The 14,720-nt window shown below is 44.5% G+C and overlaps 1 protein-coding gene across 2 annotated transcripts in view; it reads right to left on the minus strand.

Moving 5' to 3' along the window:
• The window catches only part of srgap1a (SLIT-ROBO Rho GTPase activating protein 1a), an 85,353-nt gene that overhangs the window by 7,060 nt on the left and 63,573 nt on the right, over positions 1–14,720 (minus strand). Inside the window, exons 11-20 of one of the 2 annotated variants that reach the window (XM_068722968.1) lie at positions 14,066–14,093; positions 11,942–11,975; positions 10,545–10,605; positions 9,624–9,701; positions 9,341–9,475; positions 7,219–7,324; positions 6,785–7,009; positions 5,255–5,334; positions 1,238–1,418; positions 1–119 (exon numbers count right to left, since the gene is read on the minus strand). The exon at positions 1–119 is cut by the window's left edge and continues 19 nt beyond it. In XM_068722968.1, the coding sequence (XP_068579069.1) occupies positions 1–119; positions 1,238–1,418; positions 5,255–5,334; positions 6,785–7,009; positions 7,219–7,324; positions 9,341–9,475; positions 9,624–9,701; positions 10,545–10,605; positions 11,942–11,975; positions 14,066–14,093 (1,047 nt within the window). Of the gene's footprint in view, positions 120–1,237; positions 1,419–5,254; positions 5,335–6,784; positions 7,010–7,218; positions 7,325–9,340; positions 9,476–9,623; positions 9,702–10,544; positions 10,606–11,941; positions 11,976–12,654; positions 12,761–14,065; positions 14,094–14,720 lie in introns of both variants that reach the window. The other variant, XM_068722969.1, reaches the window with a different exon arrangement.

Genomic DNA, 14,720 nt, shown 5'->3' on the forward strand with positions numbered 1-14,720 from the left:
AGATCCTGGAGTCAGAGGGCGAGCCGATGTCTTTTCCCAGGCATTTATCCTCTCCGGCATGGCCGCTGCTGGCCTCGCTGTCAGCCTTCTGACTCAGAGTGTCTGAGAAGCTGTCATCTCTGGGACACAGAGACAGAGTGACATTGAGACATGGAAAGAGCAGGAGGAAGTGACAGAAAAAGAGACAGACAAAAAAAAAAGGAGAAATCAGCAAATCAGTCGATCTTTCGTTTTTGCACAGTTCTTCAATGACAGTATTTGATATCAGTTTCCTGCGAGTCAGCATAACCCCCCCCCCCCCCCAGGTCCAGAGAGTCAGATGAGTCATATTCCTCGGCCTCTCCGCATTTCCGTGATGTACTGTGACACGCAAACACCCACACACAAGCCAGCTGTATGGCTTTCAGCAAGGTGTGTGACTGGAGACTGGGTACAGTTGGTGCCTGTCAGGTGGCAGTAATCAGAGCCACTGAGCTGCACGGCTGCCTCTGATGATGTGCATTATTTGATACAAAACACAGTCACTTATTTAGCGTACCCGCATGAATGCGCACAGACGGAGCGAGGACGAGCACTCCTCCGCCTGTGGAGGCGGCGGTAAACTAAATTTACAGACAGTCACGAGACAGTTTGAGAGAGACATCCTGTGCTGAAGTGGTCTCACTCAGACATCTCTCTGCATGTTTTATTCTGGGATCTTTTATGGGACAAGTGAAGATCACAACCCTGTGAGCTCTTACAAACCCCAGCCTGCTCCGTTTAAGTAGAGAGCAGGATGCTACTACGCTCGGGGACAACCCGTACTGCTGTAAATTCCACTGCTCTTTCATTAACTAAGAGGACACCCCATCAGCAGTGCCCCTCCTGGTGAATTATTGATAGAGGCACAGTGGCGGGACAGCGACAGGTTAAAGAGCAGAAGAGGAAGGAGGGGAAGGCACGCTAAATGGACCTTTTGCCGGCCAGCTACTAAGTGATTGGAGCGATTCTGTTCCCGTCCTAACGAGACACTGAATCCAGTCCATTAGGCACCAACAGTCGCCATGGCAGAGTATGCCTGTTAGTGCTGAGAACGGGAGACTGAGAGAAAGGCTGCTGGAGCACAGTGGAGATAGACAATTTCCTCAGTGTACTACCTGGAGCATTGTTTTTTTTTTGTATTATGTTAATTAGCTCAATGCTGATTGGATACATTGTTGCATTATCGTATCTAAACTGCTCAATGAAAAACACTTACATGTCTTGGACCACGATATACTGATGTGGCACGAGGCCATCGATGCCGTTGTGCCGTCCCTCCCACCAGTCTTCTGACGCCCGCTGATACAGCAGCAGGGAGGCGCCCTTCTTGAAGGACAGCTCTCGGGACGAGCGCCCGACGTAGTCAAACTTGGCAATGGCTTCAATGGGCTCGCCCTCTGTCAACGGAGAGAGGATTAGACAGGTCAGGTATGTCGGACGGGGCAAAGACATCAAGTACAGACGGCTATTATCGCTTGTGCGGACATTTTTAATGATTGATACAACTCGCGCAATCTTATGATATAACAATCTTAAGCCGCATGGACAGCGCAAGCACTTAAATACAAGTTGGCTCTGGTGCAGGAGAGTCTAGTCAGGTCCAACACTGGCATGTGTGTACACAAGGATGCTCATGTGTGGTGCAGTTTGTGCACATGTAGTTCAAGCGTGCTGAGCCAGTTGTTTATTGTAGTTGTAGTCAATAGCAACTCGGCTCTACAACACCGGGAAAGGGCAACGACGGGCCCAGAGGAGCTTTAGCGGGATATTTTTAGAAGCTGATGAGAGGAGATCTATATGACTCAGGGGCATGTCAGTCACTGTATGGATCATTAGACTGGGTTAATACCTACTCAACAGCTGTACAAGTAGACCCTGGATCAGTGACACGGGAAAGACCAGGAAAAGTTATGACAGACAGTACTAACCAGTGGTACATAGAGCAGCTACTTTATGCTTCATGTCAATGCATTTGTACAGATTGCTCTCTCTGTCCATCATTTTTGTGAATCACTGAAAATCTGTCTTCTATCCATTTCTGTCCTGAAGAAAACATCTGTGTGTTTAACAGCAGCTACGGTCGACTCTCGTATTCAAAAGGTTCCCGTCTCCGAGCCGATATGCATGCACTACAGCAACACGGGTCTAAAAATAGCTTCTTTATCCCTCCCTCACTCCTACCTCTGCCCTCCTCCCAACAAGTCAGACAGACCCCCTGGACAGACGTAGCCTCACCCAGGCTCTCTATATACACTGCGAACAGAGTAAATGGCTAAAGCTTGTATCCGCTGTGAAAAAGCCATCATGGTATATCTTTCACAGGAGCTTGGAAGTGGTTCCCAGTAGAGCAGAGAGGCCACGTGACAGACGAAATCCAGGCATGATTCTGAGAAGAGCCGTTTCTTCATTTCTCTCAGTGTCCTATTCAGCCTCATCTACGCACTTCTGTTAGATATATACAGTATGTTTTCCAGCCTTTAACTTGCCACCTTCCTTGCTTCACTTGGTTGTCAGGATTGAGAGGGTGAATGTGACGCGGCTCCAATAAAATGTGACAAGCAGGAATTTACTGTCAGAATGAATTGTGCTGCACTGCAGCAGACAAGGCTGTTAATAAAGTTGACAGAACCCTTATCTTTCTCTCACTTCAACCTTTCCGTCAATCCTCCTCCGGACTGCAAATGTTTATCCAAGGCGCGCGCGCACGCACGCGCGCGCACACACGCACACACACACACACACACACACACACACACACACACACACACACACACACACACACACACACACACACACACACACACACACACACACACACACACACACACACACACACACACACACACCACCGTGACGTGGCAGCTGAAAACGGCAGGCCATAAACTCAAATCTCTGTGTGGTAAAGGATCCCCTCCGTCATGTTGTGCAATTATAACTGAGAATCTCTTCAGACCCAACCAAGCGAGGTAACACATACACACCTACACAGACACACTCCCACCCCCCCACACACACAGCAACTGGAGATGAAGAAATGTTGACCCTGAGTGCCGGAGCCCTGTGGTGTAAGAGATCCAAACTGCCACATGTCTTACATAGGCCAGTGGAGCAGAGTCAGGGAGGATGTTGCTCTACATCCATGTTCATAAACAGAAATAGGGGAGCAGAAGCCTGGTGTGAGATATGGTTTGGATCAATACAATAGGAGAGGGTATGAAACACTTTTTCTTCCCTTTCTGGTCCAGCATGAAGCAGGAGACTTCATGCTGGACTAGAAAAGATGAAAGTGGGTTGGACGTGGCTCTTTATGGGGAAAAGGGATGACGCTTGCAGTAAAGTAAAGTACACCGCCTGCACAGTACAGGGTGGGGCATTTGACAACAAGGTCATCCTGCTACTGTAAAGCGATATATAATCAATGTACCAGTTTCTTCACCTTTGAATTTATAGCAAATTTACCAGCCGATAGTACATCATTGTATTGATGTGTACAAGAATTGCCACTCTAGAACAGACAGTTAATCTGCAGGCATGACAGCCACAGTCCATGAGACTACCGTGTGTGTCGGCTAGGAGTAGTGAGGGCAGCGCCGACGAGACCATTTCCGGACAGCTACTTAAACCAACAAGTGGAATGACTTTTACTCCTCTCCGTCTGTCTTTTGTGCATTTACTTTGAGGGTAAAGAGGGCAAACCCATTTTGTGAACATATAACTATTTCAGTCTGCAGAATCAAGTGCTGGTAAACAAACAGGAAAAGCGGGTCGCTTGTGTGTCTGAAATCCAAATGAGGTCACAGGGATTTAAAAATAACTGACGACAATAACTTGACCACAGTTCAAGACTCTGTAGGGAGGGGCTCAAGTCATAGAGGACATCCTCCAAGTCCGCTCAGAGAAGCTGTTGGAACAAAACCATGGTAGCATGGATTTCTGGAAAACATAATCTTCCATTATTAAATCAAAGAATTGATAGCTGCCATCTGTGTTTTATAGTGGGAATCCTCACAAAGAGCAGTTTTCTTGTCTAATCAGATGTCCTTTTTATTTACAAAGGACATCCAGTTGATGACTTTAATTTGGAAGCAGAGTGTGTTGATCAGAGTGATCAACAGCTGATGTAATGAGCAGAGATCTACCAGATTTCCATACTCTCCTACTTTCATTTATGGGGACTGATGACGAATGGTGAGAGGGAGCCCCTAAAAATCCTCTCTGGGTGTGAAAAGGAGACAGGATTGGGGCACTTGTCACCATGGAAACAGGTTTAGGGAGGTCTGTTACTAAGGTAAGATATGAAGCCTCAACTCAACTATAGGTTGACTCTCTTTGCCTCATGTGGTCTGCTCTGTGTCACTATTAAATGAGCTGGAGGTCTTTTTCTGCTTTTTCGCTGGATGTCTGACCTCGGCTGATGTTTTGGTTTCAACCAACTCATTCACTATTTGATTTGGACCAGACCAACTGGTATTCATTCCACTCAAACAAAGGACCACATGTATGATCACACAAATGCAAAGTGTCCCACCAACAGAAGTATATTGTATCCTCCAGTGTCTAAATGAGCCTGGTGTTTTTTTTAATTTCCTCATATTTCTCTTGGACACATGGAAATGTAGTTAAACGTAGAGAAAACACAGATGTATAATATTTGGAAAGCTATTAAAACCTGACACATACCCCATACATATGCTATTATATTACAAATTACTGAAGAAAAAAAAGGGAATTGAAAATTTTAACGAAGACTGTGACCCTTAGAAAACAAGAATTCTCTCCCATAAGGGGTCCAGTTGGTGTAGACCACCCTGGAATTTGTAGAAAAGAGGATGTGGAAGTGTCTTGTGGCCCCAAGGGAGAAGCAAAATCATTAGAATATGAATGGCTGTCCATCACGGTGAGCCCAGTTCCCTGGCCCTTCAAGGATACTGCATTTAACAGGCTGAAAGGCAGGATTAGCTGCAGCGAGAGGCAGAGAGCTGCATTGAACCCTTGCAGCACCACGGACACACGGGGAAGATTCAATATGGACGTGGCATATGGACAGTCGAGTAAAGCATTTTACTTTACGGGTCGGTGTGTGTTGAACTTAAATTCATGTACTTCAAGGAATGATACGGTTTAGAAATGCTTTTTGGTGGAACATAATAATGGTGCAAAAAGGACAAATTCACATATATATATAGATATGTGTGTTATTATGTACTACATGCACGTTTTTATTGTTACTCACCGTCCTCGCTGGTGTGCGTCTCTGTCCCTCCCTCGTTTTCTACTTCCTCCAGGGCTCCGTGCTCACTGTAGGGGCTCTCACTGTGGGGGACAACATGCAAACCGTCAGGGTCACAGTCAAGGCAGCATCGGGGGTCATGGGACAGTTTCAAAACAGGCTAAAGGCCCAGATCTCTTTCATCGTTTCTTTTACTTACAGGAAATTAAAGTTGTTTGAAGACAATTTATCTCTTAATTCAGTTTGAAACATAAGACTTTTGCTCAAATCCCAACAGTCAAAACTAATTTCAGCGAAGATGTCAAGGAGGAATGGAGTTTTTTTTAAATAATTAATAAGACCTAGAAGAAGTTCATATAGCGGTCATTATTCTGTGAGAGGCTTAGATCCTCTCTGTGGTTGGGCCTCTTTTTCTAAATGGTCTTCTGGCATCGTGCTGAGTTCACTGGCGGTAATGCCACACACACACACACACACACACACACACACACACACACACACACACACACACACACACACACACACACACACACACACACACACACACACACACACACACACACACACACACACACACACAGAGATTAACCCTGCCAGGAACTGAGTGTCTCCTCCCATGCTAGCATGTCACCAGCCACCTCCTCTTTCTGCAAGTAAGGGAGGCAGCCAAGACAACAAATCTCCCTGGGGCTACATGTGCATTGCCGGGGAAAGGGGGGCCGGCATGGTTGTGCTGAGACGGGTGATAAGCTCTAGCCAGGAATAAATCCCTGTCAGCCGGTGGTGATGTGGGGGCATAAGAGAGGAGAATGGAGACATATTAAGAGAGTAAGGAACAAGCGATAAGCATTGCTTACAGATGTGGAGCTGGCAAAGGACTTCAGGTTTGTCTCAGGTCTGTTTGACTCCAGCATGTGCTGCAATTCACCTAATCACCCTTTCCCTGCCTCATGACCTTTCTTTTTCTTCCTGCCATGATAACGGTAATCAAAGTGATTGTTTCAGCCTGTCTCACCTAAAAAAAAGGGTCCACCATTTAAAGTCAGGACTGAAACATGCTCTACCTCGTCATGTTTCTTAACCACAGACGCGGAATTGGTGAGTGTAATTACTCATATCAACTACACTGACACACTTCTGACACAGCTGCAGCACTGAGAGTGCACGCATACCTGCATGTTGAGTGAGTCCCTAATGAAGGAGGTTTGGCTGCGTGCCTCTGTTCCATCGAGGGTATGAAAAAAAAACTGGAATAGGCAAATCACCGTCGTCTGTCCGACTCTCAAACCTACGTGTTGTTTAGGAAAATGTGTGCAGCTGCATGAAGTGATCTCATCAGAATGCTTTCCATCTTCCCCTTTTAATCCTGGATAACCTAGTAGCTAGACAGTGTCTTGTCAAAGAGCAAAAGTTGATTTGCGATAAAGCCATTTGAGTCTTCCAAACAAGAAACCGAACCATGACTTGAAGAATTATGTCATGTTTTTGGATAGTGAAACAATGGCAATACCAGCTACAAGCATCATTCCTCACCAATAGTCTCCTCCGGCCATACACTTCTCATAGATGGGCCCTTCCAGCTCTTTGGCATCGGGAAAGATGGTCTCATGGTGGATGATGATGGTCTTGATGATCTCGTTGACATGGGCCTGGCAGGAGACCTGGTCCAGGCTGTCTGGTGTGGGCATGAGCGTGGGGCCGAAGCATGTGGCCAGGTTGTACGGGTCCATCATGTTCTCGTCACTGTACTGGGACAGGCTGGAGAGAGGAGGGTGGATGGAAGGAGGTAGGAAAGCAGAGACGGGGACAAGGAGACTAAGTTAAGACCGAGTGAGAGGACGTTGCACTTGGGGCGGTATTTCAGATCAAATCATGACTGACAGAAGCGAATGCTCTTAACTCAGAGTGACATTTCATAAAGTGGTGAGAGTGAAAGATGGGATGGATTTACTGGTCTATAAACTTACTGGTTGAGGAAGGCGAAGAGGTAGCGCATGACGATGAGGACGGATCTGGGAATGGTCAGAAGGATCTTACGGATGTACAGCGCTCTCTCATACAGGTTTTCTATTCCTAGAGCAGCAAATAAACAAAAACAAAGGGGAAAAATTAAGATAAAATAAAAACATCGTTAAATTAATAAAGACTGCTTTGCTTCCACTCATTCGCCTTTGCTGCACGTCCAATGCACAACCTCATCTACCTGATGATTTCCACACATTCATTATCACCACAGCAAGTCCCAGCATAGAAATACAAGAGCATATTGAAGCCATACTTATCCGGATTACTGTAAGTCTCAAGCAAAGGTTTACTAATGCAGTGATATGTAACGTGTGTGTGTGTGTGTGTGTCTGTGTGTGTTTAGAGGCCAGGGGAAATGTATCAACTCTGTGGTGGTGCCCTTCACCTTAGCCTATGACACCGAAGAGGAAGAGGAAGACCAGAAGGAAGTAAGCACTTTTCGATAGCACCTGACGACAAGGACGCCAAGTCGTTTTTCCTACTCCAAATGAAAACAGCATCTCTCTAAGAGCATTTTGTCGAGTTCTTTTATTCTTTCACTCTTTTGTTCTGACATGCAGAAATAAGGAGAAAACCAACTGATGAGTCACTCATTCTCAAACATATTTATTGTAGGAACATTATCATCACTTTAAAAAAAAAAAAGAATTAAATCTTTTTCCTTTATCAACATAGTAGACTGACAACCTTCATGTCTTTCATTACTATCTTATTTGCTCCGCTGTGGCACTTGAAGCACCTTATTCTAATTGGCCGAGCTAGGGCTCTGCTGACTGCTAAAAATAGCCCTGGCCTGTCACCCTCCAGCCACTTTGAGCCATCTGGGATTTGGGCTTCTGGGATACTTACGTATTTTAATTTTCATTAATACCTAAGTTGGTTTCTGCAAGGCTCCTGACCGCTTCAGAAGCTATTGTTTTTAGATCTACTCCAATGCATGTTTACACATCACCTACGAACACACGTGTGAAAACACCCGCGGAAGAACATCCCTGCTGAAAATTCCCAAATGAAAGATATCCGTTGCTGCAGTATGCCGCTGTGGTAAAAAACACACTGACAATGTGAAGCAGTTAAATGGAAAAGTGATCTTGTAGCTGGCCTGAGCTGCTCCATAAGGAATAAGCAGAGGGTTTTTAATATGAAGCCTGCTGGGCATTCAGCCCACACTGCAATCACTGGCATGTTGAGCTGGGGAATGTAAACAGGGAATCCCCATCACTCATCCTGCACAAATGTGAATAAGTACACCGAGGAGAGAGAAACACACACACACACACACACACACACACACACACACACACACACACACACACACACACACACACACACACACACACACACACACAGCTAAAAGGGCATTACAGCACACGTTGTGTCCATGTGACTCTGTGCATGTACAATTGTTCTTTAACAGAGCCTAACGCCCCCCATGTAATGTCTTAAAAGATCAGAACAAGCCACACAAAGAGCTGACTGATCTGTGAACTGAGTCACAGCAAAATGACAATGTGACTATTCTTGTGAGGACTTCAGTGTAGATTCAGCTCTGGATTCAAACGCAGCTCAGTGCTGCGAACATTTAACATTCCACTGCGATCCTGTAAGCGTGGGCAGCTTTGTGCCACTTATGACAGATAATATCCTTCTCAGTGCTCAACCAAATACCACAGAGTAATCGTACTGTTTCATCGGAGGACTATGTTTGATGAGGAATACACACTGTGTTAATGATGCTAATCATGCAACTAATAAGATCTAAAACTAAAGATGCTGTAGTTCTGGTTGAAACTGGCAAATAATAAAGAAAAGACTCGAGACAGTGCTTCAACCACATCATTCAAAATATATAGGAGAAGCATTCACATAAACAATTATCAAACAAACTACTGCATATGTTAATTTGACAAATTAAAAAGCTGTGAGGATCCATCTGAGTGAGATTAACTTGCCGTTTGAATGTAACACTATTTATTATAGTTATTATGCCATAATCAACAACAAACATATGCACTCAGAATCATACTACTGATACTAAGCAATAATGTGTGCGTGCGTTCTTACTGATGCAGGACAGCAGATCATTGAACCTCTCTTTGGGGAAAAGAGGGTTTTCCAGACCACGGAAGTACAGTTTGAGAACGCCAGCCACTGAGTTGATGTCATGGTTGTTCTCATCGTCCGTCAGGGGGTCATTTCCTGAGACACAGACAAGGGAGCAGGTCAGCTGGATATCCGTAATTATTAAAATTGCACATGATTCAATGTAAAATACACCTAAATAACAACTCCAAAAGCCCACTGGCTGAATACGGTCAATATAACGTGATCATTAGTCAACATGTACCTCTTTCAAAAGAGTTCTTGATGTCATTGACTTCCAGGTGGGATCCAGATACACGAAATATTCCTTGATGTTGGAGGCCTGCACATGTAAGACAAAGACAGATGGTAAGGAAGAAGAGAAACAGGCCATAAAGGACGGACACACACACACACACACACACACACACACACACACACACACACACACACACACACACAACATGCTCATAAATCCACTCACAGAAAGAAACTCCCTCACTCAGCAAATAAAACCTACTTTAGATGGACCTAAAAGGCACATCATGGTCGTTAAGCCCCTTCACTTTTCTAATTAAAGATAATTAATGAGTCAGGGAGGTCGCAATCAAGCTGTACTAAAGCGTCTTCCGGCTGGGATTAGGACTTATTAAGGGGCGAGGTCAGGGGTCAGGAGGAAGCATGATTAGTCCGCTGTTCGCCTCTTTTACATTTCATCAGTTTGCTGCTGAATAAGATGCAGCGAACGAGCCTGCAAACCATGAAATCTCCCTACTGTCACTTCTTTAATGCCCAATGTTTGTGTTTCCATGCATTCATTCATTGTCTTTTTCAATGTGGTTTAAAACAAATAGTATAACTCATCACTTGTGCCAGGCTAAGCCATCCGTCTGTCACAGTATGTTTTGGAAACTGGGTGTAGAAAGGCTGCGCCGCTGTAAACAGGATGGAATCTGCATTTTCCCATGACTGAACACAGTGAAACCCCAACATGAATAACTATGTACACACCCAAAACAATTAATGCCTGGAAATCCCTGGAAGTGTCACATGTCACCAAAGTCACATAGACTTGGCAATTGAACAAGTTGCAGTCGGTTTATGAGAAGAATTCATCAAAGAAAATATAAATAAAGTCATCAAGTCACGATCACTTAACTGAAGTGAGAAAAACAAACAAACTCACCATACAAATTTATGCAGCGAATACAGCTTTCTACCACACGAGGGATAGCTTGTCCAGAGTCCTTTGAAGGCAAAGTAAACAAACACACCCAAATGTCAGATCATGTTTAATTTGCCATTTGTATCACATGAACAAGAGCCCGACAGATACTTAACAGATATCATTTTGAGAAGGCTATCAACAATTAGGAATGATGAAGATCTAATGCAATAAACTGCTTTTTTCAAACGATAAAATACATCATGTGATAAAGATATATCAAAGTAAAGAAACAGTTCTACAATAAACTTTTTCAACTAGTATAACAATTGCCAGTAAATATAAGATGACGCTAAATGTTCAGCAGTAATTGTAGTTGATATTTAAATTATTTTAAATAGAAACAAAACTTAATTTTAGTGTGATGTATCAAAAGTACATAATACATTAATCATGGAAGTTCACTTCTTCCTTTTGTATATCTGAAAACATATATATCAATGCCAATGTATCTAATAAACAGACCGATGATAAGGGACTGCACAAGTATCGGTCGGGCTCTCACACAAACATGATGTTAAAAGTGAACATGCACACCCGGTGTTAGTGAAGTTGGTGAGTTTACATACAAAGTGAAGGTTAACTTTTTGAGATCTTACTGAGACAGATTGAGGTGACCAGCTATGTAATTGTTCATGTCCAGCCTGTACAAACCTGTTGTCCAACACATTTCAATTGGCCTCCAGTGTTGCTAAATATACTTTAAGTGTTGCTATGCTAGCAATCAAGTGCACCCTGTGTATAAATTAAGAGGAGCTTATCTAAAGAGCCACACACTCAATATGGAGCTGGGTGCAGGAGTGGCGAGATGAGGAGGAGGAGGAGGAGAAGGAGGAGGAGCAGCACTGTCTCCTTCAGAGAATACACATTCCTCTCACGCACTTAGAGGTGGACTGCAACCTTGTTCTGCCTCGGTGCCAGCTGCTCAGTGCCGGACAGGGACTCAGTACATGCTTTTAATGATACAGTGGATCTGTTTACAGCCCTCAGGTGTATTCATGCACGGGTCCAAACACAGTGACCATGCCAAAATCGACTCTCTATCGTTAGAGTGGAGCCGTGAGGGTCGAGGCCCAGGTCTAGTGCAGCAGGATTATGTAATACTATCTGTTCGGATATGTGAGACTCGGGATGACTGCTCTATACCACTCATCATTTTGAAGTTGGAGGTGGTTCATGCTGGGAAACAGAATTGAAACTAAAGACACAATTCAGTCCGTCTCAGTCTACTCAAAGAAGTCAGACAACGAATACAAGATATAGACAAACACAACATAGAACTAAAATGATGTTAGGGCAGGACAGGTGAAGGAAATGAGCACAGGCAAGCAGCAAGGGAGAGGCTTCAAGGTGTCTACCTGATGTCGAGCGTGTGAGTTCCGTCGTCCGCGGCTACAGAGAAGTGTCGCAGAGAAACAGAAATAGAGAGAAAAGCAAGACCCAGATTAGGACCACAGCAGCTGCCCACCAAAGCTTCTACTAAGAGCGCACCCTCATTCCACTCTGTGCTGGCATCAAACCCCAAAAGGAAACAATGGGAAGCGGACCGGACCAGGAAGGACCGGACACGGCCACCAGTGAGAGGCTGTGAAGAGGCCGGAGGAGGAGGAGGAAGAGGAGGGGAGGAGGCAGGGCACCTTATCAGTTTGGCATCCGCTACCCGACTGCCATTTATCCTGCTGTATTCTCTGGCCTCTTGTTCCGGAGAGGGAGGCGAGAATATCTCTGCCAGAGCAGCTCAGTGATGCCAGGTCAGCAGTGAGTCAGGGAAGCTGACGGAGACTAAATGTATCCCTCCAACTGCTATTCCTCTCCTCCTGCAGCCCTCCAAATCTATCAGAGCCACCCTCACATCTCAGACCCAGACCGCCAGAGCTCACCGACTCATGGGGAAGGTTTCCGCAATCCAACAACTATGTTGTTGTTGTTTTTTTGTTTTTTTTGTTGGTAAAAGATAAATCAAAGCTCAAGTGCTTCGGGGGAACCCACCAAAATGACCAGAAAGCCAGAGCAAGACAGAAAATAGATAGGAGGAGGCGCAATGTCAAGCGGGCAGACTGGTGATGAGTACCTTGATAAATGACTCCAAATTGCCATTAAATAACCTAACATTAAAAACAGAGCGGGGTCTAGCCCGCCGGGTGCCGGTGTGGGTTCTGAATGGCCCATTGGGATGTCTAGAATACAAAGAATTCATTAGCATAAGTAAACAATGCAGTTTTCTTTTCAGAGTGGTTTATCTAATCTCAAAAAACCTGTAAGTCCTTCAAAAACCAGAACTGAAGTTGAGACGGGCTAATCTTTAAAACCCTTTGACTGAAGATGATGGACGGGTGAATGAGGGTATTTTTAGACACTGCTGAAACCCATGAATTACCTTTTTCTTTATAATCCTGTCTTTTCTTTCTCCACACAATATCAGAAACCAGTGAAATATCAGACCCGCTGGGAGTGTCGTATGAGTCAGAATCTACCTCATGACAGGCCCTGCGGAGGACTGCCTCTATTAGTCTGTGTGGATGGATGTGTGTGTGTGTGTGTGTGTGTGTGTGTGTGTGTGTGTGTGTGTGTGTGTGTGTGTGTGTGTGTGTGTGTGTGTGTGTGTGTGTGTGTGTGTGTGTGTGTGTGTGTGTGTGTGTGACTTAATGCAACAGGGTTTCTTGTGACCTGTAGAGCTGAGATTAAAAGAGTCCGGGACTTTGTCCTTTCTGCTGCTCAATCATAGTGACAGATTGATTCTGCAAGAAAAGCCTGAAGGTGTTTTAAATATCTGATCATTCCAACACAAAAGATGAAATATTTGCAATATGAATAAAACTGTGTCTTACTGTACTGCCATTCAACTTCGGTTACAAATAATGGTGTTAATCTCTACTCAAGAGCAGGGCTGCAACTCAACATTATTTCCATCATAGATTAATCTGCCAATCATGTTCTAGTTTGTTTTTCTTCATCAATAAAATATTGGAAAACAGCATAAAACAGTGAACAAAGGTTCTGCAGAACTCAAGGTGACATATTTGAATGTCTTGTTTTGTCTGACCAACAGTCCAAAACCAAAAAAAGATATTCTCTTTACAAGAATATAAAACAAAGAAAAGCAACAAATCGTCACACGAGAAGCTGAAAGTAAGGATTTCTGTGTAATTTTGCTTGAAAAATTTCAAATTCGAATATCAAAGTAGTGGTTTAGTTTACACTTTAGTTTAAACATTTTTTTAAGGAAGTACAGTAGAGTAAGTACAGTAACCCCCGTGGCATCATACCAGGTTGGGATTAAAAAACATGGAGGTCGGCACATCTGCTCAGTGCGCTCTAGGTTTTTTCATGGTCACAGAGGATGTGACATGAGAATTTAAAGAGGCAAACTGCCCTCGCCTTGCTGAGCTGCAACACGTCACAAATGTCGCTGTTGAAAGAAAAGTAGACTGGATATGCGTGTCTTGGATATGCACAGGTCCTGAAGTGTGTGTGTGCTTTACCTTGTGGTCATGTAGTCAGCTCTGTGGCCTGCGGGTGAAGAGAAAGAAGAGAAGAGATGTGAGGGGAAGTTAGACGTGTGGACATGCCAGGACCTGTCTCTAAAGGTCCCTGCGGTGCATTCTGCATACGGCTAGTGAAGCATTTGAAGCCTGCCATCTGTCCACAACCGCTGGTCTCTTGAGCAGCACAAGCAACCCCCCCCCCCCCCCCCCCCCACACACACACACACACACACACACACACACACACCTATGAACACAACGGCTCATAGCTTGACTTAAACAGGCAACACTTTAGCTACATCACAATAACAATACAATCAAACATCCGCTTGGCAGACAGTTTACAACTGACGTAGACACAAAGACACACCGATCATTAGAGAAACACACACACACAGTTACAGGTTTGGAGAGGCAAAGTAAGATTAAGCACATAATAGCTTCCAAATGTTTTTTGAAGAACACGTTTTTTTGTGTGGCCATCTGTTCCCATGAACAGGATCTGACCTGTTTGTGTGTCTGAGTGAGTCATGCTGTAGTCCAGCTCATTGACAATATGATTAAGGAGCGCGTGGGAGAAGCAGGAGGCTTTCCTCTTCCTCGTTAGCACACGGCTCCATTAGTCTTTAAGTGGACAGTTTGACTGAGACCA

This window comes from Cebidichthys violaceus, unplaced genomic scaffold (genome assembly GCF_023349555.1).
Source record: "Cebidichthys violaceus isolate CVI_PGR_0920_01 unplaced genomic scaffold, fCebVio1.0.p SCAF_3, whole genome shotgun sequence".
Taxonomy (NCBI): domain Eukaryota; kingdom Metazoa; phylum Chordata; class Actinopteri; order Perciformes; family Stichaeidae; genus Cebidichthys; species Cebidichthys violaceus.